The sequence below is a fragment of the Natrix helvetica genome, assembly GCF_964273705.1.
Source record: "Natrix helvetica genome assembly, chromosome: 6".
Lineage (NCBI taxonomy): Eukaryota > Metazoa > Chordata > Lepidosauria > Squamata > Natricidae > Natrix > Natrix helvetica.
Window position 1 is genome coordinate 64,149,221 of NC_138553.1, and position 12,324 is coordinate 64,161,544.

The window sequence follows — 12,324 nt, forward strand, 5'->3', positions numbered from 1 at the left end:
TATCATATATACAGCTCCAGTTGAAACTGACTGACAGCAATTATATACCATATTTATATAAGGTTTTTTTTTTTTAAAAAACTAAGGATTCTCAAATATCAAAAGAATATAAAACAGCACCAAAGAAGAATAAAGCTCTACCATTCAGATTTCAGGAAGAAGAAATCCACAACATTCCTACCTCCAAGGTCTGTTGGAAACAGTTTTTGATAGCTATTATGATAGCAGGATAGAGAAACAATTAACCTGACTGTAAGGTTCTTGAAGATAGCAATTTGTCATTGAATGGACGTGAAGTGACTCCCTTCTACATAACTACATATATAAAATGGACAGATCCAATTGGGAAAAAGTTTGGGTTTTATATCCCAAAGATATAAAAGAAGTAACTGTTATGATCTTTTCTGATTTGGAAAAGTTCGAGCCTCAGGTGTCCAGTGCAGCAGATTGTGAGGAAGAAGCAGCTAATGAAGGCCTCAATCCAGTTTATTTCATTCGTTCAATATATACAGTAGAACTAGATTTATTATGTCCTCTTAAGAAACAACCACATATCTATATAAAACTTGAAACATTAATATACAACAATATGTTTTGTTTCAGAACAATCCTCTAACTCCTATGTGTTAACTTGTAACAATGAGTCATATCAAAGATTGGAAATATATCATTAGCACCTTTAAAAAGAAAAGAAAACAGAAATAATGCGAACAGAAGAAGTTACATCATATCCAGAACAAATTTTTGCCCTTTTCCTTTAATATTCTTTATACATCTCTATTTCTTTAAACATTTTTGAATCAGAGGTGCTCCTATTTTCCTTTCATGGAGTGCCTATTTTTTACATATGATTAAAGGCTGCAGAAAACCATGTTATTATTGCAGGTATTCATTCCAATAAGCACTGGATAGCGACAAGGTTTAAACTATTGTCACTAGCTCTACAAAACAACTAAGAATAACATGAGTGATGTTGATCTGCTGAACAATGTTGAACTGATGGTGATGTTAAACAATTCTGGGGTGATTCAGATAAGCTATCCCATATTTAGCTCATCAATGTTACTGTATCAGTTTTTATAGATTCAGTTGTGATTCTGATCTTTGACAATTTGCTCAGATAGGTCCAGTTGTTTGCAAATATACACATTTAGATCAGTGGTGGGTTTCTGCTGGTCTGCCCCGGTTCGGGCGAGCCGGTTGGTCAATGAACCCGGAAGTATGTTCCTGCCCCGCCCCTGTCACTCACTCGCTCGCTCGCCCTCCCCGTCCAGAAGCCGCTCCATTGTTAAACCAAGCCGCACGCCTATCCATCGAAAACAGCGCTGAGTGGTTTGTTTTGTTTTTATTGGATTTATATGCCGCCCTTCTCCCAAAGGACTCAGGGTGGCGCACAACATTAAAAAACACACATCCCAAAAGTTAAAAAGAAATTAAATACATATAAAAAAAAACCAAATTTATAGGACAATACATTTAAAAAATGAGTTAAAATTAACAGGCCAGGCCGGCTTGTTGGAAAAGCCAACTTTTTAGGGCGCGTCGGAAGGACCAGAGGTCAGGGATTATGCGAAGCTCCGGGGGCAGCTCATTCCAGAGGGAAGGCGCTCCCACAGAGAAGGCTCTCCCCCTGTGGGTCACCAGCCGACACTGTCTGGCCGACGGCAACCTGAGGAGGCCAACTCTGTGGGATTGTACTGGACGGTGGGAGACTACTGGTGGCAGTAGGTGGTCTCGCAGGTATCCTGGGCCTAAGCCATGGAACGCTTTAAATGTCATAATTAATACCTTGAATCGCACCCGGAAAACAACCGGCAACCAGTGCAGGCTGTCTAAAAGGGGTGTAACATGGGAGCACCTAGGTACCCCCATGACAACCCACGCGGCCGTATTCTGGACTAGCTGAAGCCTCTGGGTGCTCTTCAAGGGCAGCCCCATGTAGAGAGCATTGCAGTAGTCCAGGCGAGAAAGGACGAGGGCATGAGTGACAGTGCACAGAGCATCCCTATCCAGGAAGGGGCGCAACTGATGTACCAGGCAAACCTGGTAAAAGGCTCCCCTGGTCACGGCCGTCAGGTGTTCTTCTAAACTAAGCCACGTATCCAGGAGGACTCCCAGATTGTGAGCCTTCTCTGAGGGGGCTAAAATTTCTCCCCCTATTGTCAAAGATGGAACAAGATGTACAAATCGAGATGACAGAAACCACAGCTACTCAGTCTTGGAGGGATTGAGCTTGAGCCTGTTCCTCCCCATCCAGATCCGCACAGCCTCCAGGCATCGGGACATCACGTCGAGGGCATCATTTGGGTGGTTTGGGGTAAAGATGAAAAGTTGGGTATCATCAGCATATTGATGATACCGTACCCCAAAACCACGGATGATCTCGCCCAGCGGTTTCATGTATATGTTGAACAGGAGGGGTGAGAGAACCGACCCCTGGGGCACCCCACAAGTGACGCGCCTGGGGGTCGATCTCTGCCCTCCAGTCAACACAAACTGCGACCGATCCGACAGGTAGGAGAACCACCGTAAAACAGTGCCCCCCACTCCCAACCCCCTGAGTCGTCGCAGTAGGATACCATGGTCGATGGTATCGAAAGCCGCCGAGAGGTCTAATAGGACCAGGACAGAAAAGCAGTCCCTGTCCCAGGCCCGCCAGAGATCATCGACCAACGCGACCAATGCCGTCTCCGTGCTGTACCCGGGCCTGAAACCCGACTGAAACGGATCCAGGTAGACAGCTTCCTCCAGGTACTGGGGAAGCTGACGTGCTACCACACTCTCGACAACCTTTGCTACAAAGCGAGGGTTGGAGACCGGACGATAGTTGGATAAAGAAGCTGTGTCCAGGGAAGGCTTCTTAAGGAGGGGCCTCACCACCGCCTCCTTCAAGGCGGTGGGAAAGAACCCCTCTCTCAATGAAGCTTTACTTTACTTTACTTTATTTCGTATTTCTAGACCGCCCCCTCTCCCAAAAGGGACTCGGGGCGGTGTACAGTCAGGCTAAAACACAGATAGGATGCATATAAATAAATACATAAATACATAAATGGAGGAGGCTATATAAAACTGTACCTTCAAGTAAAGCATTAAAAGCAGTATTTAAAAACAACCCCTAAAAATACCCCCAAAAATTGAATTTAAAATAATTACCCATGAAATTCCCCAATTAAAATATCTGCCAGGAGGTAAGATAAAACTATGAGTGGGCCAGGCCGGCTAATCGAAACAGGTGAGTCTTTAGTTTTTGTCGGAAGGAGCGGAAGTCGGTGGTAGTTCTGATGTCGGGGGGGGAGGTCATTCCAGAGGGTTGGGCGCATCACAGAGAAGGCTCTACTCCTAGGCGCCGCCCGTTGGCATTGCTTGGTGGACGGCACCCGGAGGAGTCCCTCCCTGTGAGAGTGCATTGGTAATCGCCTGGAGCCAGCCTCGTGTCACCTCCTGGGAAGCCGAAACTAACCAAGAGGGACACGGGTCCAGCACACAAGTGGCAGCACTGAGTCTCCCCATAACCCTGTCCATTCCTTCGGGGGTCACAGGGTCAAACCCATGCCAGATTGTCTCTTCAAGATTCATCCCCGTCAGCTCGCCTGAATCTACCCAGTCAGAGTCCAAGCCTGTCCGAATCTGAGCGAGTGGGGTGGGGAATCCTCCCTTTCCTCCTCTCAGTGATCTTTTGCAAAGGGAAACAGCTCTGAGAGGGGGAAAAGCCTCCCATCAAAAACAGCGCTGAGTGGGGTGGGGAATCCTCCCTTTCCTCCTCTCAGCGATCTTTTGCGAAGGGAAACAGCTCTGAGAGGGGGAAAAGCCTCCCATCGAAAACAGCGCTGAGTGGGGTGGGGAATCCTCCCTTTCCTCCTCTCAGTGATCTTTTGCGAAGGGAAACAGCTCTGAGAGGGGGGGAAGCCTCCCATCGAAAACAGCACTGAGTGGGGTGGGGAAGCCTCCCTTTCTTCTTCTCAGCGATCTTTTGCGAAGGGAGGCTTCTCAAAATGGGACGCCCCCATCTCTTTGCGCCCCTCAATCCATCTCTATCTCTCCCTCTGCCCTCCCCCAATGGCTCAGTGTGAAAAACTGGGGGGAACCGTGCAGAGGAAAAGGAGGTGGAAGGAAAGGGGGGAGAGAAACGGGGGGAAGAAGAGAGAGAGAGAAAGAGTGACACACAAAGGCGGGAAGTTGGGAGACACTCCCTCTAAATACTGATGCCCTCTGCTTTTTTGGGGAAAGGCAGCGATCTCAGGAGGGGAAAGGAGAGGAGGGTCCTTGGTGAAGCTCTACCCCCTATTTCCCCTATCCCAGTTAAGCCAGCTCGGTTTGGGACCCAGCCTTTCTAACTTCATTTGGGATGTTCATCTTCTAACATCCCACTCCCACTCGGTCACATGGCCAGCAAGCCACTCCCACCCGGTCACATGGCTGGCAAGCCACTCCTAACCGGTCACATGGCCTTCAAGCCACTCCCACAAAGCAGGCCACACCCACAGAGTAGGTTCCAAATTTTTTTGAAACCCACCACTGATTTAGATGCAAAACTAATTAGGAAACCTTAAATTTTGGGGGGGGGGGGTTGAGAGAAAAAATGTATGTAGATAACCTGGTGATGCTTACAATGAACACACACACACATTAATACACACCAAAATAAATATACAGAGATAAAATTGCACTAAATTGCAGAATTCACACTTGAATATGTACATGCATACAATTAACACAACAGTCACCTGGATCCTTTCATTTTATAGCTTTCTTATAAGGAAAGGTTGGGGAAAGAAACACAAAAGTTGAGCTTATTTCTTTATAAGCATTATAAAGCATTAAGTTCTTATTGTTTACTTGAGAAGAAAAATATTTATCAGTAAATGCATCATTTTGAAAAGAGAAAATTTGTACAGCAAACAAGGTGATACGTTATCCCCTTAATCAAGAGGACTGAAATTTGATGGAATCACCAAGAATAGAAGAAATAACACATGCTGCTTGTGGCTTTATTTTCTATTTAATTAGCATTACATATGAAATAGTCAACTAATCAATATAAGGCCATTACTGTTAAAATACTATTGAATATTTTTTTTCTGACAACAGAAAAACATTTCTTTCTAATGTTGCTTCTTGGATTCTTTTAGCTAAAGCAATGATTGCAAGAACCATACTATACCATCACCATACATCATAAACTACATATCATGCCATGCCATGCCATGCCATATCAATTTTTCTAGTTCAAAGTCTCTTTATTTATTCAAGTGGCCCATAAAAATGACCCTATTCTGTACCAGCCCAGCGTTGCTAGTGATTTCTGTTCTATTGGAACTCCTATTACGATTTACGAAAGCGATCATTCCCTACTTCCTGTGACCACTGTAGTGTGATTGGCATAGTACGGATCATACCTTTATGGTTGCTTTCTCACAGCTTCTGCCTCATCCAAGAGATGCTATGGAGATGGCTCCATAACAATAATACCATTAATTTTTATGGCAACATCAATATAAAATCCTTACTTACTGCAATAACACATTTTTCTCTTTGTTCCAAGGGAAACAAGAAGGCATTTTCCTCTACCCAGGAATTGCCTGGATCCAGACATGCTTAATTTCAGACAAAGGTAGGATTTGTGAGCTTCATAAAACAAGACTTATGACTTATGAATTGCTATTTAATTAAATATATGTGTTCAACTGCAGAGAAAAAATGCTATTGCTGATGATAATTCAGTTGGAACTTTAAAAGGTTCTTGGTCACACTTTTTGTGAGGAAGATTATTTCTTATATTTTCAGAATGTTTTAAAAGATATAAAGATATATTTCTTTCACCTGTAAGCAGTGATTTATATGCCAAGACTACTTTGCTGACTTTCAGCCCAGCTTTGGTGACTTCTTCTAGAAACTTTCTATTTTTACACCAATTATTCCAAACAAGCTTGTTAAAAACTCAAGATAATTGAACAGCAAGAACCCCTGCTGTAAGCATGCATTGGATGCTTGCTGAAGGTGAAAAGGTAACTTTCTCATTTTCCAAAAGATCTACATACATCCTCCTTCATTTAAACACAACATGATATCTTAATTAATTATGATAAACTGGTTACTAAGGTGCCTCCATGTTGTTATTCCCATGATATAATACTGGTTGCTATAGCGATGAGATGGCTTTTTTGGACTAATCAGTGAGGAGATTGGTTAACCCATGTTTGCCAGTGATCTTTAAGAATGAGAAAAATAAGTTAAAACAAACGGTCATATATACTGTGTGTATTCCTTTTCCCTGATTTTTAAAATATTATTCATGATTGCAATTTCACTTACACCAAGATATATTGTATATAAACGTGAAGTTTCTACAATATTCCTTAAACAAAATTATAAAAAACTCATGATATTACTGCTACCACTGACAAGTACATACAATGCTTTATATTCAGAATATTCCAGAGTAAAATTCCTGGAAAAAGCCCATGATAAGACTTTATTACCAACCTGGTACTTTTCAGGTGTATCAGATGGTATATTCAACCATAATGCCTAGTTGAGAAAATTGATCTACCTAATAACAAGTTATTGACTGTTGACTTATTTCGATTTGGATTGATTTGATAAATCAGCTTCATAGACTCAAGTATTTAAATTTAGATTTAGATATTTAGTTCATCATAAATTATAAACTATTTACAGTTTGTTTTTCAAAACAATTACAAATGAGTATAAAGAAGTATAAACTATCCTTTAGATAATATTACATACAAACCAGCGGGTAATCTTCAATGAAAGTTGAATATTGATGCAATAGTATTGCAAGAGTGATTTCCTATCAATGTAATTATGAGTAATTTGGCAGTGCTTCCTTTGAACTCTATCTGAGACTGATTTCCATATGCAAATGTTGGGCTGAATAAAGTTTTGTATCATGCAACAGTGTGTGGACTCCATAGATCTTTGCCAGCTGAGCTGATTTACTTCATAAATTAATATCAGCCGTTGCTCTTTAAGGGAATATATGGCATTTTCTGCAGAGTTGCTGAATGAATGATTGCCCATTGATTGGTGGGTCCAACTTATCTTGCCTCTGATATCCCCCTTCTTTCCCTGGGAAGTCACTTTGGTGATCTTATAAGTAGTCACTTCTGGCTAAAAGAGAAACTTTGTAATAACTCCAGAAACCATCTATCTGTTCCTGGAATAAATCTTTGGGTCTTTCTTTACTTTTATACGTATTATCATTCCACAAGCTAAGGGCCATGAATTAATTTGGCAATGTAGATGATCAGTTGTCCATTAATAAAATATTAAGTTAAAATTCAGTAAGGATTAGTAATACATTATTTTAGTTTGAAAACAGGAACTTCTTGCTGTATGAAGCAACTGAGTTCAAATGTCAAGACTGGGAAAGAGAATGTCTACCAGAACAGGCTGATTTGAGCCACTTTAGTGAAACATAAAACTACACTTAAAATAGAGGACAAAGGACAACTTCAGTACAAAGCAAAGATCATTCATTCAAAGCATGGTCCCAGGAGGCATATTACAGCAATGAATAGGAAAAAGCTCAGTAGTTCACCAGCTGAGATTTTAATGAGATATTTCCCCTTGCTGTGGTTCAAGCTTTTGCTCAGCAAAAAGAAAAGGCTGCTCACAAAATGTATGCAATGAATGGGCACCAATTGCTTTTACAGCCACTACAGTAGCTGATCACTGTACTAACCTTCTATTTTGGCATAATCTGTAAGTCGAGTGTAATTGATCAAGGCTGCTTTCTCCAGACATTTTCTAACCACTTTCTTCACTTCTTCTGCTGGTATGGGAGTAGCAATATCTTTCATTAAGACCTGTGCCAAATACAATCAGTTTTGGGTCAGATATGGTATCTTCCCAGAAAAGGAAAAAGGCACTTTTTTAGAAGCTTTTGTAACTATTAGAAATCGAAAAGAAAGGAAATTATTAATGGATAAAAGCTACATTAAAACCATTGTTGAGGTCATAATGTTAAGGTCAGACCATTGAAATATTATAGGAAAGACTACAATTATAAACAAAAGACTAAAATTATAAACAATGTAAGTAGCATATGCTCAGTTTCACATACATTAGGTTTCAAAATTGCAAAACAAGTTTTCTTTTTAAATTGCATATTGCTGAATTAAGGAAAAATAGTTTGTCAAGACATTTATACCACAGGAGTGCATAAGCGTAAATTCTTGTGTTATAGCCAAAGTTACATGTATCCTTTCAATACAGGATCTGTATCTAGAAGCAGCACAAGAAAAATATGCGGACAGTGAACATTTTAGCCAGGGCTTCTAATTCTTGCCAGGGGTTTTCAGGGATCAATCCCACCAAGAATGCAGTTGAACAGAAGTAATCAAATGATTCACCAAATGTAGCAAATTTCCTCAGCAGCTACAGTCTAATGCATATTAACCTCATATTAACACTGTGAGATTGGTAATTAAGAGCTCAATTTTATAGACAGGGATTGACAAGATGAGTTTACTAAGGAATACAGCTGAGTATAAGACATACTGGGACCAAAGCTTCCTAAGACCAAATTTAGCTTTGCAGACAGTTGCCAGCATTAAGGTTTTCGAAGAATTTTTCTTTCTTTAGAGGTTATTTCAGAAAGTATTTAAAGCAGTGTGTCATAAATGACTGAGTTGGATTTATCGTTCATACTTTTAAAACCCAACATCATGGCTCATTAAAAACCCATTAAGATTTTTTTTTTTAAAAAAACCCACATCTATGTCATGACACTGCGTGTGATGTGTGTGTGTGTGTGTGTGACTGCATGTGTGCGCATGCACACATACACTGTGTTTTCCTGAAAATAAGACCTGGTCTTATTTTCTTTTGACCCCCCCACCCCTCCAAAATGGGTAGGGCTTCTTTTGGGGGGAGTCTAATTACTGACTCACTTCACAGTGGCAGCATTGTCAGCCACGCCCATCAGGAACCTGCTGCTGGCCCACTACTTCTGTGGCTACTTGCTGCCACTCACACACATTGCCCCCGGCCTCCGTTTTGCCATCAGGGGCCTTTGGAAAAGCCCTCTACAGCCAATAATAGAGCTCTAGATTGATCTGGAGCTCTGTTATTGGCTGCAGAGGGCTTTCCGGAGGGCTCTGATGGCTGGGGGTGATTTGCGGGTCAATTCGGATTTAGTTTCTTGGCTGCAGAGGGCTTTCCAGAAGGCCTCTGAAGGCGAAACAGAGGATGGATGCGATGCACACGAGCGGCGGCAAGGGGCTGCAGAAGAAGTGGACTTGCAAGGCAAGGCTGGTGTTGTGGTATGCAAGGCCTAGTAAGTAGGGCAGCTTCACCCCCCAAATCCCCACCGTAGCTTTATTTTTACCCGTGCGCCTCACCTCACCCCACCCCCTGCACCCTGTGGTGGGCGGGGTCTTAATTAGGGTTTAATTTGGGAGTAGGGCTTGTATTGGGCGCACGTGAAAAAATCACGCTAGAACTTTCAGGGTAGGTCATATTTTCAGGGAAACACAGTACACACATACACTCATAGACACAGTTTGAAATGTTACAAGTGCTATGAAGGAGATGATGTGTCAGCTCATCATAGCAAAAAGACAAGTGATTTGGGACTTTTTAATTTGTAGAGGACCATGGCTATTAAACATTGGCATAAAAATCTAATAATAATTAAGTGTGAACAGCACAGATCGGAGTAGAAATAGGCTATTCTGGTGCCCTCCAGAGGCGGACCAATGTATCTGGAGGTTACTAGCCTATGAATGATTGGTTTTAGTTCATAGACTTACCCTCTCAAGCAAGGAAAGTGTAGCTTTCAAAGCTCCTTCAGGACGTCCGAAAGGAAAGCAATATCTTCAAAGAGACAAACAGAAAACCCCTACGTATTAGAAGCCCACCTTATATGGATTTTGCTAGATAATTTAATGCCTAATCCACCATCTTCCTTACAGAGGGAAATTTTTAGAAGCTATGTTTCTTATTGAATATACTAATCACATATTTTTAAATTTGTATTTACTTTTATTTTGCTATTATTTGATCTGGCTTTAGCTATTTATGTATCTGATTTAACTGAGCTGCCACTAAAATAAAAGTCTTTTTCTCTACAGATGTACTGGATAGCAATTATTTGTAACAGCTGCTACAGATAGGAAAAGATACTAGATACTTGCTATTTAAAAAAAGTACTACCTTACAATATTCAGTTGTATCAAGCTAAATCAAGCTAATGATCATCAGTAGATTATTGGAGATATGGAAGTGATTTTTATTTTTTTCTTCCTTAAATATTAAGCTCTCTCTTTGATTTCTTTTTTTTTTCTTTTCCCCCGTTACTCTATATTAGTTTGTATTAGCTTTTTATCTTTTTTTAAAAAAGAAATTCACATCCAATTTCTTAAAAGCCTCCAGGACGTGGCCAGCACTGCTACAGCATCACCCTGTTTAGCTACAGCAGGGGTGTCCAAACTTGGGAACTTTAAAACTTGTGGACTTCAACTCCCAGAATTCCCCAGCTGGGGAATTCTGGGAGTTGAAGTCCACAAGTCTTAAAGTTTCCAAGTTTGGACACCCCTGAGCTACAGAATGGTTGCATCTATCTCAACCTTCCAAAAGCCATTGACAACTTCATCTAATGCTGTTTCAGCACTGTGCTCCAGATAATCTTGTAGACCTTGAGATATTGATGATAATTCCAGGTTCTCTCAATAGAAGCCATGCTGCTTTTGGTTGCAGATAATAGTTCCGGCCATCTGGAATATAATGGACTCCCTGTTTTTGTTCTATTGGGCTCCATCTTTTCGTTTTCACTGATATAAATCCATTTTATTTTGTATAAATATGCAAGTCTTCAGAAAATATTTTTTCTGATTCCTACAGTGTAAGATTCATATCTAATAGCACAGACTCTCAGATCACCTCTGAAGCAATAAGGTACACATAGAATTAAGTATTTACTCTGGCCCCACTTTTTCTATCACTCTCTATCTACTCTTTGTCCAAGGGACAGTCAACCTGTGGTCATCTCTTTTAGCCTGTCTGCACACATTCCCAGGTACATGGTCTTCAAGATTTTTGTTGATAATATATGATTCTCTAACTGTAGGCTTTGTCTATTCTGGTAAAGAAATATCTGTTATAGTTATAAATTCTAATTACTGATCTAGTTACATTCCAGCTCTCACATGCACATACGGAATATATGAGCAACACAGTGTACCATCCAGACTTATATAACAAATAGGCCATGGAAAACAATATCCCTGCACTCTTCTTTCCCATAAGAGCCTTAACAAATGCTACACAAATTTTTTTGGATTTTTGCTGAATAGAAATTTCCAAAAATTAGATAAAAGCCTTGCCATGATTTTAGTGGGCTACCCTAGATATCACCAAATTGAATAACTTTAGATACAACTTGTGACTGATAACCAGAAGTCCCCTCTAAAAGAATAAATGTGTTATCATTTTAGGAGCTCTTCTAATTTCTGAATCAATTATTTCTACAAAGATGTTCTATTGTTTAGAATTTATTTACCAAGTTTGTGCTTATTGCTGTTACTTTATGTCATCTTTCAGCATCACTTTGCAACTGCAAATAGGCAGGATAAATAATTTAGAAATCATCTTTGCAAATTTATTAGAAAACTTTGAAATGAAATTTGGACAAATTTGTGTTGGCAGCTCTAGTAGCAGAATATGATTGTTCTTTCTTATTCTCATTGTATTTGCAATTCTGCAGAACTTTCATCAAATAGCAGTGTATATATTTTGTAGTCTTCAAATTAATTCAGTGAAATATACTCCAAGGCAAACAAGAAATGCAATTTCAACCTCAAATCCAGAAATTATCCAAGAATACCTGCACTTTCCTATGTTTATTCCTATTTATTGATAAAAGCATCAAGAAATGCTGATAATCACAGAGTTAAGTTTCAAATCAAATTATCCCATAGGGCTTCTTATAAATATATTGTTATAACATGTCAGTAAATGAAGCACCAGTTGAAGCACATATAATTCTAAATAATGAAACCCTGAAACAACTATTTAGTTATTATGTGCAGTTTTCTTTTACAGTGGTCCTAAGATACATAGTTCCATAAATAGCTTCTCTATAAAAAATAATTAAACATTCAAACATTTTAAAATGTCAACTTAGATTTGCATCTAATGGACATTCATTATAACGAGGACTCAAAGGTCACGTTTTATGTTTAGAACCAGGACATCTACTCCCATGGTAATAACATATAGTGCTATGTTACATCTGAATTATGTAATGCATGATGAGAGCGAGTAACCTGCTCTGGTGTTAAATTCTATGACAATAAAGAG

General features: G+C 40.0%; 1 protein-coding gene across 13 annotated transcripts in view; it reads right to left on the bottom strand.

Moving 5' to 3' along the window:
* Nucleotides 1–12,324, bottom strand: part of CADPS2 (calcium dependent secretion activator 2) — a 364,417-nt gene that overhangs the window by 113,699 nt on the left and 238,394 nt on the right. For all 13 annotated transcript variants that reach the window (XM_081957016.1, XM_081957023.1, XM_081957020.1 and 10 more), the window contains exons 15-16: nt 9,777–9,840; nt 7,706–7,829 (exon numbers count right to left, since the gene is read on the bottom strand). In XM_081957016.1, the coding sequence (XP_081813142.1) occupies nt 7,706–7,829; nt 9,777–9,840 (188 nt within the window). The remainder of the gene's footprint in view (nt 1–7,705; nt 7,830–9,776; nt 9,841–12,324) is intronic.